Source organism: Rhea pennata, chromosome 15 (assembly GCF_028389875.1).
Source record: "Rhea pennata isolate bPtePen1 chromosome 15, bPtePen1.pri, whole genome shotgun sequence".
NCBI classification, from domain to species: Eukaryota; Metazoa; Chordata; class Aves; order Rheiformes; family Rheidae; genus Rhea; species Rhea pennata.
In genome coordinates this window covers 8,986,480-9,005,807 of record NC_084677.1, presented here as the reverse complement: position 1 = coordinate 9,005,807, position 19,328 = coordinate 8,986,480, and the positions used below count along the sequence as shown (strand labels likewise).

The window sequence follows — 19,328 nt, the reverse complement described above, 5'->3', positions numbered from 1 at the left end:
CTGGCTAATCTGTCAAAAATGTTATATGCCAAGTTGGCTCCATTAGTTATTTAGTGGGCAATGGCATACCTTCTTTGATTAGCTTCCTTTTCTATGTTGGATTAAATGCAAACATTAGTCCTTGTCTTCAGTACCCAGAATAAAATCAGCATTTCATTTGTTAATCTGTCCACAGTACTCAATTTTGTATTTTATTTACATATTTTCCCTTCTTGATTACTTTTGTTTATGTGGAGAGTGCATGTTCAGTTCCACTATGCCTAAGCTCAGCTGCCTGCGATTATGCTTCTTTCTGCAGGTCGACTGTTTCTATATGCTGAGCAATTCAGTTTTTGAAATTCTTTAGATTAGAGAAACTAAATATAGTATGCTGAAATTAAGAACAATAGAAAAAACTCCCAAAAGTTAAGGTGAAGCCATTCTGTATTTCCGAGTTTTAAACTATGGACCAGCTTGATCACTATTAATATCAAGCTGATGGTCAAATTGCACTAAGTTGCCTTTAGGAATTTAAAAACAAAACAAAACAAAAAAAAACCAACACAACCAACCAACCAGCCAAACCCCCAAAACCCCAAATCCAGCAAGAATATTTGCTACAAAGCACTATTTCATTTTTGTTATTAACATACCTTCCAGAAAAGACTTACGATCCTGTAGAGTTTTAGGAGCAGGTTTTCAGTTTAAGTTCTTGTGTTTGTAGTTATTGTTAACCTGACATCTATTCAAATCTGGCTCTGTGCCTGAGAACAGTCATGCTCTATGCATGTGTTGCATATGTTAATGTCATGCTGTAATCTTCATGAGAAATGAAGATACTTGAAAAAAGCAGCTGATTCATCTTAACTTGATGGAGCAATTAGAACACAAGCACTTTCCTGGAAGATCAGAACAGCATGTTTTAATCACAACTTCTTTCTTATCATTCCATTTGCTCTTATGGTAATTGTATAAGAACGGTTTTGTTATTAAAAAATAAAATAATCATCTTAATTGTGAAGATTTTTTTTGAGCAATTTACTTGCAAATTCATATCAAAGACAGCTAAATTGCCTTATTCCTGTGGAGACTATTTAGACTATGCTGAAAATATGAATGCTATTGCTTGTGGGCAGATACCTTTGCCCAGCTGAACCTGGGGCAAGGAAGAGTCAAGGAGCGAGGAGGGGACAAAGCCTCTCAGCAAGGAAGCAGCAACGGCACCGCTGCTCCCAGTTGTTACTTGTACCAGAACTACAACAACTGCAGCCATTTGCATCCTGCTCAGCTGGGAAAAGTGGATAGTGGATTTCCTTCCAGCCCACAAGTCTGTTTGGATTAGCTGAAATTATACAGTCAGTTATAATATAATTATGTAGAAGGCTTCAACTCAGAAATAAGTCATAAATAGGAGCTAAGATTTTAACTGAAATTAGTCTAACCAAGTACATTAGTAGTTTGTTAACAAGTAAATAATAGGTGTCACCAGGTAGGAAGAATCCTTCTAAGTTTTCAGAATTTTTGTCTTTGTGATATTAGGAAAAATTACAGGAGACTGTAAATCTCTTTCTCATTGCTCGGCACTGAACGTTGGTGTGACCTTTGTTGTTGTTGTTCTGTGTAAATGGGAGGTGCGAAGCTTGCAACTGTTAATATGTAATACCTTTTACTGGCATCATATATGTCAGTATCTAAGAACCCACTTTCTGCTGTTACTTCTAATGCCAAACATAGTATGTTGTTTAAAAGCTAATTTGGTAATTAAAGTTGTCTCCATGCCATGTCATTTTTCCATGCAAGCAACATGTGAACTTGGAGGAGGAAGTGCCTGGCTAGTCACTATAATGCACTGCTGTCTCAGCAAATTGAAATTGCTGCTTGTCAAACAAGAATTTTACTCCCTTTATTTTCACATATAAGGTGCATTGTGAATCCTGATGTATAAGTCTTCTGGTTTTAGTTATCTCAGAATTCTCAATAAAAATATATCCTAGATCTGTCTTCGTTTTTCTTAAAGATGATAATTACAGTAATCGCAGGAAAAAAACAAACCCAGGTATTCACTGAACACTATTCAGTGTTCACAAAGCAAATTCTACATTTTGTTATCATATAAACAACCTTGGAATGTATTCGGCTTCTGAACTACTTCTTCGTGATATTATACCATCACTGAGAAGTGGTAGATCGTAATGCTTACACAAATTCGAGTAGCTCCGCGTAAAGTATTTGTTGGCAAATGCCGGATGTACATGGATAGGCTGGCTAGATTTATCATCTTTCAAATAATCATTGAAATGCACAAAACGTTTTCATATCAAATATAGATAAATGGTGTTTTATGGCAAGCCTTTTCTTTTGAAAGACGTTCAAAACGTGAACGACGTGAAGATGTGAAAATGTTCCATTAGTTTTGGCTTTCTAGTTAATCGTGAAGGGATCATAAATGTGAGTACCATATGTATGCATTACGATCTACAAAAAAATGAAAGTAACTGTTTCTAAATGCAGATGCCAATATGCATCAGAAAGCCAAGGACCAGACTTCAGGTATAAGTATTGCTCTGAAGTTAACTGATGAAGGGTCATTCTTGCAGGGTGCTGAACATTTCCTGAATACAACAGAGTACATTCAATCCAAATTAGTCATTATTCTTTATTTTATAAGATACGGCTGATGGATGCTAGCTGGTTCCACTACAGTAATTCTTGTGTTATGCTAACTTTGAAGGAAAGTCATCAAAAGAAAAAAAAAAGTGGATCATCAGAATTAGTCAAATATCAGTGCAGATGATATTTATGAAAAATGCTCATATGGAAACTGATTTCTAGCATGAGATCATTCAAGTTAGGATCGTTCAGATTAGAACAAATTTAAGCATGTGTTTGTAATTATTTCACAGCAAGAAGAATTTGAATGCATTTTTATATATGAATACTGTGTTCTGCTGTGAAAACATGTATTTTGAAGTAGAAAGTGTATTAAACAGTTGGATAGAATATTAGAATGAATATTTTTTCATTTTGTGGTCAGCTCAGATCTAGTCTTGATAGGAAGCAATTGTCCAGTTTTTAACCTGCTCTAATAGAGCATCTTCAGGAGTTTCAGTGACTATTCAAATTTTACTGTAGAGGGATTATCTCACCTATATCTTTCAATCTCTTCTGTTAATAGCTAATGATTTAAAAATCTCAACCCAGTCATTCATATTAACAGACAGACATCACTGTCTTTCATTAATAATTATATATCGTTTCTATAAAATTGGGAGTGATGATGGGAATGTGTCTTCAACTATTTTTACATTCAGCAAATGGAAACAAAGATATCTAGATCACTGCAAAGTAGGAGTTATTAGGCTGTATAAAATGATTTGATAAAGTCAGAGTCTCAGTAAGTAATGCCACTGAACAGGTATCACAGCTGATTGTAATTAGCAGAGGTTATGTTGGGAAATGTTGTGTTGGCAAGTCAATTAGTTCTGACTTGTCTTATAAGGATCTTTATTGTATAGGCATTGTTTAATATTACCTTTTTGAGGAGGAAGTCTATCTGAATCAAGTTTTTCACATTAAATATTGGGATTGGGGGTTAGGTTTAGCTCAGTTGGTTAGAGTGTGGTGCTAATAATGCCAAGGTTGCGGGTTCAATCCCCGTACAGGCCACTTGTTTGACAGTTGGACTAGACGATCTCCAGAGGTCCCTTCCAACCTTACCAATTCTATGATTCTGTGATTATAGCCAGAAATCAGAAGATTATTGTGACAAACAAAAACATGAAACAAACACCAAAAATTGACGGAAAAAAAGAAGTCATCACTTTATTGACCAGCTAATGCCTTTCTTTATGAACCATTTTAATGTGAAAAATACTTCATAACAACTGAGGCAAAACTTGAATCAGGAATGTCTCCAGAGATGTACTGAGGGGATATATATGAAAAGCCTGATCCTGAGCTTTGCTATGCTCCCAGCGTATGCCTGCCACTTCCAGTCTCAGACTGATACAAAAGTTCTTCCAGTTACGTCCACATTACTTTATTTAGTTTTTACAAGAAATTGCATGCTCTGAGTTTGTTCTGAAGAGTAGACTGAATGAGATTGGGAATAATTTTCTGTATGTAAATGTTCACAATATTGACTAAGAGAATACTGCAGTTCCAAATATTATCTATGTAAAGAGCAACACATAGAGCATAGTTTACAATTTGATACATGGAGAGCCAGTTAATGAGAGGTATGAATAAACTAGAAGCTGATTAAAAAGAACAGTTATTGTAAGCTGTTCTCCATAGATGCATGTTGGGCAGAACCTGACACTAAGACAAAATCAATACAACCGAATTGTTATCCAAACAAATGCTGGGCAAATCAATCAGGAATGCTTAAAAGCTAAACAGTGACCTGATGGGAAGAAGGCATTGATTGCCTCAGCAGGATGCTTTTCTCTTCAGGCTGAGACAAGGTGAGGATGTAGAAGAGAAGTCAAGCCTTTAGTATTTCAACATTCTTCTACTGAACAGGTTAACACCTGGCAAGCATCCTAATTCCTACCAGGCTTAATCTACAAAAATAAACCCTGTGAAGATTTCAGTGGTTAAGAAGGTCTTAGAATGAAAAAATGCTTTATTAAAAGTGAACTAGTGTCACTCAGGCAGCTGTAGATTTAAAGAGTAAGTTCTTGCCACAGGCACTTGGGAATAGTGGTTCTGGAGTAGCTATACCTAGGAAACTTGCTGTGCTCCTGGTATAAGAATACCTTTCTCTGATTTAGATTTACATATTTTAATCTAAATGAACTATCATCTGTATGTGAACTGTAATTCTCACCAAAAAGCTGGCTGGAATACTTTTCACTGAATGAGACAAGTGAGAAGGTAGATTTACAAACATTGCATGTAGGAATGCTTATTCCTTTCTCCTCAGTCCCAAACATAGGTTGGCAAAAATAGATTCAGAACAAGCCTTCCAGTTTCATCTTTATATGCATTTGCCAGAAATACCATCAGGACCATTTTAAGGTGTTCATACTTCTACCTAAGAGTCCATGGAATATCTGACCTGATCAAGAATAAATTGGTTTAGAAAGGTGTCTCATTTCATGCCAGCCATTCTGAGCATAGTTTGGCCTCCGCACCAGAACTAAGTCATTAAATCCAGAAGATGCAACAAACAGGAGATTATCTTTTGTTGGGAAGTTGTTGCTTTTATTTCCCTCCCCCCCCCCCCTTTTTTACCTCCCCCTAAATGTAGTAGTAAAACTTTCTGGGTGTTATGTGAAAGTCAGCATTTCCACTGTAGAGCAGAAAGTTATAGCTCAGATAGAGAAGTGAGGTGGCAGGTCTTCTCATTAGTTTTTGGAGTGAGGGCTAAGGAAAGGAAAGGGGCTTAAGATGTATATTTTTTAGTTTGTGACTTTTTTACTACTCTGAACTTTCCTTCCCTATACATTTGTTTCAGTTGAAGTGGATCTGGCCAGCAACAGCTGATTGCAATTTCAGCTGTTGGTTCCTTTTTCACTGGATGAGTGAACATCTAATTCCTATGCTATAAATTGTTCTCGGTAAATGTACCTTACACAATGATTTTTCTTAAAATTTGGATTGTGATTTTAAAAATTGGCAAATAAGGCAAACTATCTCTAATTTGGTTATCAGGTAGGTGTAGTTTTGTTGTAAAATCATTTAAATCAGCAGAATTACTTAGGTTTTTGTCCTTCATTCACACATATTGGTGTTCGTGTAACCATCCTAACACCAACTTATTAGCTCAGCCATTTCTATCAGAACAGATTATATTGATCCATGTCTCTTCATTTTAGGAGAATTCATTTTGCACATTTTGCACTTTTTTCCGTTAAAGGAATTTCCCCTCTAGAAGGGAAAAGTGACTTCCCATTGGGCTGCCACGAATGTCATTTTATGGACATGCCAGCAGGAGGAGCTTGTGTATAAAAATATACTTTCAATAAAACAGTCCTAAATTATAATAATCACATGTAACACTGTACTTTCATGGCATAAACATGCAACATAAACTACTGTGTATCCAGAAAGTAACTTTCTGTCTGTCTTATCCTAAAGTGCTATTAGCAGTGACCATCATGCTGGTAAACTAACCTATTTTGATACAAGTCAGATAAGGCAAAATTTTAATTTTATTCCATTGTACATCTGATATTTACATGCTGTCATGTTTGCGTGTTCTGAAAAATATGTATTTAACACAAGAAGCCCAGTTCTGAAATCTCACCCCGTTCTCTATTTTAGATGCATTATAAAATATAAATTGTATTTTTTTAGAAAGAGTATAAAAATAATGAGTAACCATATTCATGTTACTGAAAGCAATCCGTGCTGATGAGCACAGACAGCTGAAATTGGGTTCACAATGATGATCAGAATCTGCTACAGCAACTTAGTGGTGTTGAGTTTCAAAATAAAAAAAATCATGGGACCAGAATTGTTAGGATGGAAGTCTAACATATTTGGCTTCCAAGAATTAATAACATGCTATATTAATTTTTACTGTTTTGATTTTATTGACAAGCAAATAAAGAAACAAAGCTCTAATTTCTGAATCTTGTTATTGTACAAGAAGAGGACGTATATCATAGATATTTTGTGCATTTATTTTTCATGTGAAAACTTCCTACTTACCTAGGAAAACTAAGCACTATAGTAGGAGTGCAGTGAAATTAGAAGATTTTTCTAAATTAAGGTTACTTTGGGATGTTCTGCTGGGAAATTTCAGACCAGTAAAATATGTTACCATTAAAATATTTTTTATGAGTGTTTAACATCTAAATTGGGCATAGATTTTTCTCTGTACTGTTTTTCTCTTATTTTAGTGAACAACAGTAAATATGTGCATTGAAGTTGCAAAGCTAATGGCTATCAATGATACAGTTGCCTTATCTTGCACAAGCATTCTGGTTCCTGAAAGTGATTTTTCCGCTCAGACACAGGACTTAGAAAAGGCCTGTGCTTTACTTAGATCTCTCCAGTGTGATTGCTCAAAACACTCCAGAGTGGAGCCTGAGAGTGTCTGCGCCTTATACAGGGCTGTCTGAGCTGTGAGGAAAGTCACTGCAGGGAAGAGAACTACAGGTAGTAAATTAATTGCTTGTTTTAAAATATATCTGTATTTATTTAATCTGGCAAGAACTGCAGATTAACCTCTGTCATTGACTTAACTCACTCTGAAGATAGGTATTCCAAATTTCTTTATGTATAAAAATAAGCTTGACTTTGTGTGCTGTGTAATTTTGTTATTGCCTCGCTGAGCTGCAAAATGCAAAAATTAGTTATATTTATTGATCTGTATGTAAGCAGTTTAATTTAAAATGATGTGGAGTCCTCTACAAGAATGGCAAAAGTACAATACTATCCCTTTATACTGTAGTTTCCCGAGGAGTCTATAGCCTCTGAATGTCACCTAGGTAAGCCGGAATTTTCTGTTACTGCTTGTTGTTGAATTTAATGTACTTCTTCTCTGAGCCTTTTCAAAAAGGCTCATTCATGTACAACTAGTTTGTTGTGGGTCAGAAGAGACTGAAGAATTCCCAACAGGGATGTATTACTAATGTACTTCATCATGTAATGATACATCCATCCATGATTAGAGGATTGTTAAGTAGAGCATCATCCAAGCTCTTGTCTATTTTGCTTGTACTTTTATCACTTCAAAATGCTTATCCCACCATTTCTGAACTTCAACCCATAGAGATATGCTTTTATCTTGTAATTCGCGATCTTCCATAAAGTATTAAAAGTACTACTAGTTCTCATTTTTGAAAGAGCCCATTTGTAATTCACACTTGAGACAGCAGTAATAAGAATGCAGTTCTGTGTAGTTAAAAGATGTGTGCTGTACTTTGCAGTCATGTGCCAGGCTCCCATAACATCTGCTTTTTCCATGTTCAGAATAACTGCGGAACAATTCACGCAAAATTTAAACTAGTTATTTCCATCTTTGTTTCTTTTTTTCCTAGTGATATCCAACCTCCTGGAGAAGCAGTAAGCAAAAGCAATCGCTCAAGAGTGACTCCGCGCTTCCCCAAACTCTCTCGCAGTCATCTGAGAGAGCCCCGGAGCCTGGAACCTCAGAGTGGTGATCTTTGACTCTGTTGTGTAGCTGTGAATACTGACACCATGTACTTTAAGTTGCTTTGTGATTCCTTCCTAGACTATATTGTTGATTATATAAGCTCCTGAAGAGACTACAGCTGCATCAACTTAAATCCTGAAAAGAGATATTCATTGCTAAGGGTCGTATCCTGATTAAATACTTTGGAAGGCAGTAATCACTTTCTCAAAAGAATATGAGGGCTCTTCACTAGGGCTCAGCAAACTGATAGGCATTTTTTTGTTTGTTTTGTCAAGCTGCATTGCACATATTTCCTTTCCTTTGTTCTTCTGAAGTTGTTCTGTTGCTATGAATTCCTTGTTTGCATTGTGGTGTCTCCTCTTCTACAGTTATTTTTTTCTGTTCCAGAGAGACATGGGTATCATGTCAAGACAATTTTTTCTTTAGAAGAACAGTTATGATTATCACTACTTAATATGTCAGAAAGATGTGCTCAAAAGAACCTCACTAATTTATTACCTTTTGTAAATAGAAAGACTGTTTTTTTTTCGATTGTACACCTCTGATAAACACAAAGGTTTTTAAAAACTTGATAAAGTAAATGACAAGGGAAAAATGGTACAGGCGACAAAAATAGCTTTTGTATGTTTGTAGTTAGGTATTCCCGATAGCTTTCATTTGTGAGAAGTAATTCTACAAAATCAGAGAATGTAATAATTTTTTAGTGAAATTTCAGTCTTACTGTAAGGCTAGGTGCAATATTATTCATTTCTACAGACCACCACCAGGATTCACAAAGTTAACATGATACAAAATAGCATTTTCAAGTCTTGGCCTATATTTTGTCATTGATTTGTTGCTGGCGTTAAAAAATTATGAAAGGGCAGTTTGGAATTCTTATTTTTTAAAACCCTTCACATGGTATTACTTAAGAATTGCCTGAAATGGAAGTGCCTGTTACCCATCACCAGTTACTGAAAAGTAATTTGTAATGGTACTATTGTGAGTAACTAAAAAAATTAGCAAGAATTATTATAAGTGATGGAAGTTCTGACATGGATTAACTGGAATCCAGTTCAGTATCCATTAGTTGCACTGCCGTAGGCAGTTAATTATATATTAGCTATCTTCTTTTCTTTATTAAGTTTAAGCAATGTACATTCAAATTTTCTATCAAATGTATTCTGTTTTTCCTTTGTGTAAGAACATCTTTCTTCTCAGAAGTTCTTTGGATAATCGTACTTAAATTGGTGTATCTTGTCGTTTTACTGTTCATTTATTTTATTAAATTCTCACATCAGTAGATACTGAAGTCTAATATTTCCCTCCAGAAAAATAAGCTAATCATTAATAATGCCCCTTTCATCTCAGTGCTTTATTAAAGTTCTAACAGACTTGAACTCCTGTTTTGCAAACCTGCAGTACGGTCATGTATTGCTTACTCATGTAGGTGCTCCAGTCATTTTCAGTGGAATTTCTCAACTGAGGATGGATCCAGTCTGCAAAGTGAGCAATGTGTGTGGGCTTCTACTTGAGTACCAGTCTGAGCCACAAATCATAAAATCATAGAATCGGTAAGGTTGGAAGGGGCCTCTGGAGATCGTCTGGTCCAACCTCCCTGCTCAGCAGGGTCACCTACAGCATGTTAGACAGGGTTGCGTCCAGGCGGGCCTTGAATATCTCCAGAGGAGGAGACTCCACAGCCTCTCTGGGCAACCTGTTCCAGGGCTCCGTCACTCTCACAGGGAAGAAATTCCCCCTCACGGTCAGGCAGAACTTCCTGTGCTTCATTTTCTGCCCATTGCCTCTTGTCCTGTCGCATGGAAAAACTGAAAAGAGTTTAGTCCCATCCCCTTGACACCCTCCCTTCAAGTACTTATAAGATCCCCCCTCAGTCTTCTCTTCCCCAGGCTAACCATGTGTTTCTAACACTGAAAATAGTACTGCATATATATACAGCAGAATTTGGCAAAGAAGAGTGGTCAGAAATTTCAGTAGATGAAATACCACAAAGTAGAATGATGTCACAGAAATGAAATAAAGTTGTTAGTCAGTAAGAGATACATTTTAACAAAATAAATAGATAATCCCAAAAGACAGCTTGGGAGACAGCTGATTTCGTTTGTATTAAAAGATGAACTACTGTTAGTGTCTTGTATAGACTACAGTGGGATGTTTATTTAAGGAAGAAAAGAGAGTGAGTACCTTGCCAGTTAATGCCTCTCTAAACTCTTTGGTTTTATATATTGCTGATAATCTAAAATTTGTCTTTGTTGAAAAAAAAATAGTAGCTAGAACGATGGTCCCATTTTGAAAAGGATTCTGAAGTTGTATCTCAACATGACCTAGAGACTTGGTTAGCAGAAAAATAACGTCTTTTAACACTGAACTGCAAGTAAATCTGAAAGAAAAAGCTGTGTGATCCTTTGTGATTCGTCTGTCACATTAAGCTGTATTAATATTCAGGAAAATAATTCACAAATTAAAGTACTTTTATCTGTATTCAGAAAATTAAAAACTGGTAAGAAAGCTAATTTAGCATGTATAGACTAAATTTAAAATTGTTCTTTTAGTTATTTAGAAGGAATTTTTCTCATCTCTATATTTGAATCTTAAAATTATTTCATTCCTGATTAATTTTATATATTATAATTTTTAATATGTATATATAGATTACGCAAATATACTAAACTTGTTTATTGTATACAAATTGTTCTTTACTACCTTTACCTGAGTTGTCTATAAACTACTATGTTTACAATCTGCAAACAATGTTCACTTTGTGATAAAAGATACTGTAATGAATCCATTATTAGTCCACTTAAAACTTACCAGTGGTTTCTTTAAAACCTAAGAGAATTAAATGAAAGCCTTTCTTCTCAGGTCAGCTTTCTCACTTTATTCACCAGGTTACTTCAGAAGACCGATGAGATATTTGCATGAAAGCAAGTAGATGCCTAGTGATATGAATGTCCAGATTTTTAGCACCTCAAGACCATCTAAAATGTCCTGTCTTTAAGAGAATTATAAATACTTTTACAAATTTCACTTCTTTTGTTTGACTATCAAAATCAGGGAGGACTTCTGAAGAAGGGTGACCACCTGAAGAATTCCAATATGCTTGTATTATTCTTATAAAATACTTGCAGCTGCAGCAGTGGTTCCATCAACTGTGTGATTATATCAGTTTTTCTTATGTGTCATTTAACCATGCATGTACTTATAATTTTTGTACAAACCTAATCTAGTTTGGTACTAACAGTTAGCTCTTATATCGTTATATCTGGTCAATGGCTGATGCACAATGAGTTGAGGAGTTCAGCCATTCTTGATGGTGCTTTGAACATCACTGCAATCACAGAATAGAGAACTCAGGCCAACTTCATCACATGATTTGTTCCTTCAAGCCTAGGACTACAGCGCAGTATGAGGTACTGTGGACAAATTTATAGTATTATTTCATTTTTGTTTTATCTATAGACTCTAGGAATACTTATCTGGAACCCTTAGTGACTATTCAAATTAAATTGTAAATATAAATGGCATTACTTTTTATTTTAATGCTGTTCTCCTGTTGTATGGAAAATGAACAATTTCCTAAGAAACAAAAAGCAGTACAGAGTCTTGCATCTTTTGCAAATGTGATCAGTATTAATTCATTAAATATTGACTGTGTTTTTTTCAGAATCTCATTTAGGGATTCTGTCATTCATTATAGAGAATGCATTGCATTAACTTAGCTTTTGTATTAAGTTTCTCTATAATAATAAATTTCCAAGGTTTGTATGAGGCAACATAATGGCATAGTAATACAGGCTTAAATTGATGTATCCATTAAATCACATACTCTTAGGAAGATTAATGCTTTCAAAGCTAGTCTTTTTTAGAGAATATATTGTTGATGTGATAGTTGTAAACAAATTATATCATCATACAGATTCTACTGGAAGTCATAAACCATTGTGACGGGGTAAATACAACCAGTATTTAGTGAAAGGGCATAATGGTATTAATGATCACTGGCTTGAAATTGTGACCTATATGCTAAGGTGCTTTGTTGTTACAGAATCATGCTGTATTATACAGAACAATATTCTGCATGGTAGCTGTCAAATTAATTAAGAAGAACCTACTAACAAATAGGGGTGACTGACTCAGAGCAGCAAGCTAATAATATATGAGACTCAGTGAGCCCTAAGTGAACTACTGATACTGTCTGTCAGGACAAATTAATTAGTTAAGAAGTGATATTTTGTTATCAGTATTAATTATTCCTACTTTCACATCTGAATGTCATTCTTCTTACTTTGCTTCAAAGCACAGAGGAATCTCTCAGTTCTACTCTTTTTTAATATTTCAAAGGTTTGAAAAAACCCACCTCAAATTTATACCTTGTAACTCTGAGGACAGACAGTATACCTGTGGATTCAAATATAGTTATCTGCTTGTAGTTAACATGAAAAATCTGTGGAACCACCATTCAAAAGAAAAATAAACGGCTCTTCACAAAATTCTTTTCCTAGACCCCTTGCAAATCCTGATAGCAGCACTGTGCTCTCCTGGTTGTAAGTCCAAGTAGATACGAAAATGACCAAGCTTAACATGCAAACAAAATTTTCTCCTTGAAAACTGTAATGAGAATATTTCTCTATTGAGCTCAACTCACCTCTGGAAATGTTGTGAAACAGTTCAAGAGAGTAAAGAAGTTGTCTCCTTCTGTTTCCTTTTGTTGGGATATTTCAGTCAACACTGACTATCACAACAGGGAATATTAATTTAATGAATATGTAGCCATTTCAGCAGTTTCTTAGTATTATATATTGAAAGAATCACTTTCATATGTGAAATAGTCTATTACGTAATACGTTTTAAAATACTGATTACCTTGCTTCCTATTTTACATATTCAATGTAAAAATAAAACACTTGTTCAGCACAGTGATCTGACACTGTAAATTTTCTTATTCTGCACTAACTGTACTTTTATGGTCTTGTTACATATAACTTAGATTATTTATAAAATATCTTTTTAAAAATTGACACATACTTCTAAATAATAATAATTGTTTACTTTTTGGTTAATGTTGTATATTATGTAATAATGGCATGAATTACCAGAAACAGCACTGCAGTGTTTAGAGAGGAATGAATTGTCCAAATTTACAAACTGCTGCAAATATCAGGACTTTAAAAAAAAAAAAAAATCTTTATTGAATAAACAAATGTCCTGCATTTTCATGTAGAAGGAATCAGTTTGTTTAACAAGATTTCAAAAGTGAATCCATCTCAGCAGAAGCTAAACTGTGGTAGCTGGTTTCTTCAGTAGGTTATTAAATTATTTAAGAAGCTAAAAAATTACAAAAAAGCAAATATGTTTGAAAATCTAGTTCTGAAAGGCTGCATTTTCTTTTCTTAGTAAATATGAAAATAAATAATATTTTTATGTGGGACCAAACCTGCTGGCAAATGAAGAAGCTGAATTTCCTTTTGATTTTTTGGAGTTTTTTTTTTTTCTGTTAAGTTTAGGAAAGATAGTGTCAATTCTAAAGCATATATATGTACAGTGTTCACATAAGTATTAACAAATTGTATGTAATATTATTTTAACTTGTTACACTACTGTTTACATTATAGAATTTTAAAACAAATGTCTATATATAATTTTCTAAATACTTTCTTGTATTTTTTTTTAATATCCTGTGGTTAATTTTGTTGTAATCTGGTTGAAATATGTTACTTTACAATGAAGAAAATAAAAAATAACATCTTTTTATGTTTGAAAGAAAGCATGCTTATACCTTATTTTTTCTTTTCAGTGGTTTGGTAATTGTTTCTGTGATTTATGTTCATTTTTACAATGAGTTTCTAGAATGATGTACACAGGTATCAGCCATTTATTTGTTAAATAGTCTTATCTGCTGAGAAGTAATATTAATGAAAGAAATTTCGGAATATTTCAGTTTATAATTGCATATTAGATAAATGACTGAAGCAAATAAGAAGAAAAACAATCCAAATATAAATTTATATCTTGCATGTTGCCATTAGAAAAAATGCTTACTTATGTTATATAGGATCTATTCCAAACTAAACGACATCTATATAATTTCAGTATACATGGTGTTTCAGTACAGATCAGGAGACTGTGACCTGTACTGTTTTCATGTCTGTGGTGCTGATTTGTTCTGGAAGTCTGTTTTAATTGACTTTTTTGAAACATACGAGCTGATAACACCCTGAAAAGTGTCAACTTCTCTGAACTTTGTGGTTATCTGAGAAAAGTTTTTGAGCCTAGCTTCTCCCTTAGTTTATGTTGATTGCTGGAGCAGAGAAGTGGGTGCCTCTTCTCCAGTCTTCTGCTCATAGGTATTCCACTGCGCTCCATGCTGCACATCAGGATCATGGTGTGGTCGTGGAGTATATGTGTTTGATTTCCTTTTACTGAGAAAAGACACATTTGGATGTTCAGACTGACACTTTCCTATCTTAGGTTCATAACCGGATACTTGCAAACCATCTGAAAGCAAGCTGCTGGATGTGGAGGCTAATTTAGATGGAAAGTTGTAAATTGCAACTGCGGTATACATTTAGCCAATTTCTACCTAACAGACAAAGTTTTAATTTAGAAAAATGTTGTATTAGTAGATTTCTCGTACTCATAGAATAGTCAGCAGAGTAATTCAATTAAAGATTTTCAAACCACTACTATTACACAGAGATCCAATTAGTTGAACTGCTCATGTAAAAAAAAAAAAAAAAAAAGACTCATACTTTAAAATTTATAATGATGTTTAGGCATCCACATGTTTTAAAATCTGTGGTAAGTAAGGTGTCTTTACAGGGATTAGATGATACAACTTTTTTTGAATTTGTTTTAGCAATCCGTGGGATTTTCCTTTGGTGGTCTGATACTGTTTCTAAGCAAATCTGAAGGATTTTTTAGAACAATTTCAATACCAATGCTAGCTACTGATAGTTACAGAGTATAAGCTTTTCATATTTCTTCACATCTTTTCATTTAAGATCTTAAGCAAAATTATGCTTACAAAATTTTAATGTGTAGTTTCAAGCCAAAATTTTTTACATTTCTGTCTGCTTGATGTACCAGACTGCAAGTGGTCCCTGGCTACCAGTGGAGCCTTGTTGTCTTCAGACTGTGTGAAGCTAAAGGCTCAAGAAAGGCCTGATTGTACCAGATTTACTATTTCAACCCTATGGAACAAGTACCACTACTGAATGTACGTTACTCAGTAATTTGAGCTTTATTTCCTCTTCTACCAGTGTGTCTGAACCTTTCAGCTGCTGTGGGAAGAGTAAAATCATTAGGAAAAGAATAATTAATAAAATATTGTAGATTCAAAATGCTGCCCCAGAAAAAGCTGGAAGTAAGAGTTTATGTAACACCCCTTACGTGCATACAGCGAAATCAGCAGCTGCTGCATTTAACCTTATCCCGCTGGCTTGCCCAGATGTTGAGATGCTGCTGCTTCATTACCACTTTCAAAATGCTGGAGGGAGTAAGATCACTAAAATGTGCCACTCATTCTTCTGTGAATCTGGACAAAGATTCAGGTTGCACCTGGGGAATTGCATTGCATTGATTTCTAGATGAGCCTATGGAGCTTAAAGTTTTTCTTTCTTCAGGAAAAGACATGCATAGGATTTACTGTTTTTCCAAAAAATTTTAGAAAATGAAGAGAAAGCTTTTATACAAAGATCTGTCAGAAGAAAGAGCAAAGATATTTTTAAGATGATGTTTAAAATGAGATTTTTACTACTGCACTTAAGTCTTTCAAAATGACCTCCTAGCTAATAAGTATTGTAAGTAAACTTTATTTCAAAATATAGTAAACTATATTCAGAAATTTAAATAATAGACAACTGATATTTTGGTGTATTGTAAGTCACATTTAATATTGTTCTAGAAAATCATAGCATAAAGTACAGTATATATGTGTGCATTTGTCATGCTCGTTTTCCAAATTTTTCTTCCTTGTTTTTGGCTGCATTTTCTCAGTGCACTTCCTTGCACTGAGCTTCTTGTGATGTTCTTGCAATCTCTACTGCATCACCAAAAACTCCCCACCTCTAATTTTCTGGAATTCGTATCTCTGGCAATTCATCTTTATGCAGAGCTTCAACTCTGGCTCTAACTAGTTCATTTTTCTATTAAGCGTATTTTCATAATTCATTTTATTCCTAGTACGACATGTTGTTTGGGAAGAGCTGAGAGCTAAGAGGTACAACAAGGGTTTGTTTTCCTCAGTGCCCAAGTTCTAAGCTATGAACGTTGCACGATGTAGCCTCTTGATAACGAATCCCGCCAGCTTTTGTCAGAGCTGTGAAAGACAATACCTTTCTCAGGAATTACAATTAAGGTAAGATAGATTTCAGATTCATATTATATAGTGTCACTTTGTGAAAAATATTTACAGATTAAGAGAATCTAGCAAGAAAAGTGTTAAGCAGCTTTATACTAATGTTTAAATAACTAATTTATAGTAATTTCTTTCTTTCTCCTCAGTTGGTTCTCTATTTTTTCCAAGTGCTAATTCTTCCATGAATTAAGTGTTTTTTGCAAGTGTGTGAAGTTCAGGGACAGTTCCTACATCTCAAGTTCGATTAGGAAATTCATTTATGAATATTAAGTTTCTCGTAATATATGAGAATATTTGTTATAAGAAAATGAATATTCAGTAATGCAGGTCCCCAGGTGGGAATGTAGGCTTATGAAGAGGCCTACATTTAATATAGTTAAGCCATTTAATATAGGTAAGTAGCATTCCAGGTAACACCTCAAACAGTTGTCATGAGTAATAGACTCCACTGATCTACATAAGTAAGACTATTTCTTAAGCGTAAGTCTAAATAAGAAATTAGTATGTCTTTTGTACTGTGCTCTTTGAGCTGCTGAGCTGTTTGAAGGCTCTGCTTTTCAGATCTGAGCATTAGATACACATTAATACTTTCGTAGCCTACAATTTAGCTGTTCACTCAGATATATCCTGAAGCAGCTCAAATTTTCAGTAGGCTTTTGTTTAATACAGTGATAGAACTCACAGTTCCTCATGCATCCAAAGTGATAGGTATAAGTTCAAGTAGTTAATAAGACATGAAGCATTTTGCAATGATACTTTAATTTCAAACAATGTATTAGATATAATTGGCATTTTTTAAAACTATCTGCTTGATTTTTTTTTTTTAAGGGTGAAATGACTAAATGTGTGAACTGGCAATCACATCAGTAGAGATGCATCAGTACCTCTCAGTGGCTTTACTGTTTTAGAACTAGAGGGTAATTAAATAATAGAAGAAAGGAAAACAAAAGAAAATACACTTTCTGATGCATCAAGAAGCAACAGAAAAAGGAGCGAGGAATTCAGTGTGGGAATGCATACAGCAAAAAATCTGTAATGCATCAAACTGCCACCATATGTTCCATGATGAGATACGGCAAAGTAAATAATGTATCTGTTATGAATTCTGTCAAGCCATAGGACTCTTTGGATATGTCAATAATTAACGAATAACATCTGTTGTCAACTGCTGTAGTTAATCAGCATGAGCAAAGTTGTCCTCCCTGCATGACAGAGGTAGACTATGATATTCTGCTCTCTCTTAGTGACTGAAAATCTTTGACCACACTACGTTATGCAGCACTCCTGCTGAGATGTAATTAATGGAAAATCTGGACATGCAGAAGCCGTGGAACACAGATTAGCAGTACAGTGCTGACTGAGAGTTTTGACTTATCTTTGAATATTTTTCAGTCAGATATCCTTTTCCTGACTTCCTCAGTGCCTTACTGTGTATACAGATCACACTTTCAACAGGGAGAACAGTCACTTTGGATATGCAGAGAGACTGATGATAGCCCACTACCTCATTTAAAGATGCAAAACAGACATGTCCTTGGTTTGTAGACAACAGGAATGCAAAAATACACTAAATTAGAGAGTGTGTGAAGTTTTTGTCAACTTGTTTGTTGCCACCTTGAACAGAGAGAAGCTATCAAATACAGTTCATGTCAAGAACCACCACCAATATAAGGTAAATTAAATTATTTGAAAAAGGGCAGTTAAGATCCTGAAGGCATTCTTACAGAATTTAATCTCACAGCTTCTCTCAGTTGCAATAGTAGCAAAAGTCCTGCAGAAGCTGATGTATAGGCCAAGGTCACTTACAGTTTGGTCTTTATCCTCCCCATTTCTGAATCCAGCCTGTCCTGAGGAACACTGCAAGATTCCTCCAGATTAAAGGAATATTTAATATATTTAAGCAGTTCTGTGCCCTTTTTGTGCAGCTAGTATAGAGAAATTGGAACTTGTGAGCCAAGGATCTGTTCTTTCATTCACATCCACATGTTCAAGAAAGGTTTTAACAGAAATCTTAGAAATCTTATGCCAGAATAACAATTAGTATTAATTTTTCCTATAATCTTCATTAGTATTCATTACACTGATAATATATGATTCATTACATAGTTTATGCATAAACTATTTAGTTCAGATAATGCTCTAAAATGTCTAGAAGGAGGTACTTAAGTTTGTATATAATTTTCATACATAAATTTTTAAAAGTTCTTTTAATCACAATTGCTTGTTGCTCCAGGTAAGTGACTGTGTTGGCATAGTGTAGGTTTTAAGCATTCCCTCTGCTCCTAGCAGGCTGGTCTTCGTTGCACTGAATAATTCAGTCTCCAGAACTGTCACTTTCCTCTCTATTTCCTACTGACTGTGATAATAAAATGTCAACTGTAAATGCTAAGTTTTAACTAACTCACATTTAGTGGCCGTAATGTCACGGAGCTGGGAGAAGTGTACACACTCCCATTTTGAGAAGTGCTACCTCTGTCCATGATTGCTCAAGTTTGGCCAGCACATTATGGAGTTTATGGTGCTCTTCTGTCCCAGAATCGATTAGGTTATGGGTTAGGGAACATATGGTCAAACATTGCACTTTCTTCTTTGCCCTGTGACTGAGGGTAAGCTAAGTTCAGTTAGGCTCAGTAATCCCTACTGTTTCTTCAAACTTGTCCTTGTGCATAGACTGCTCCAATATCACTTAAAAACAGAGGCCCTTGTCTGAATTTCATATAAATCCCATTGTAAATGTCAACTCTCCGATGTTGTTTGCTAGCTTGTAAGGGAGTAGCATGTAGGCTTCTGCTGCCTTGGCTGTAGGAAGGGTGCTGAAAAGAGCTGAAATTTCTGCTGAAGCCCACAGAGATACATTTTTGGTTGCTAAAAACAAGGCACAGA

General features: G+C 34.8%; 1 protein-coding gene across 3 annotated transcripts in view; it reads left to right on the top strand.

Annotated features, from left to right (window-relative positions):
- Window positions 1-10,655, top strand: part of SNX29 (sorting nexin 29) — a 138,235-nt gene extending 127,580 nt beyond the window's left edge. For 2 of the 3 annotated variants that reach the window (XM_062588537.1, XM_062588539.1), the window contains one exon: window positions 7,974-10,655. In XM_062588537.1, coding sequence (XP_062444521.1) covers window positions 7,974-8,103 — 130 coding nt within the window. In that variant the 3' untranslated portion in view covers window positions 8,104-10,655. Of the gene's footprint in view, window positions 1-7,384; window positions 7,422-7,973 lie in introns of all 3 variants that reach the window. The other variant, XM_062588538.1, reaches the window with a different exon arrangement.
- The last annotated feature ends 8,673 nt before the right edge of the window (window positions 10,656-19,328 follow it).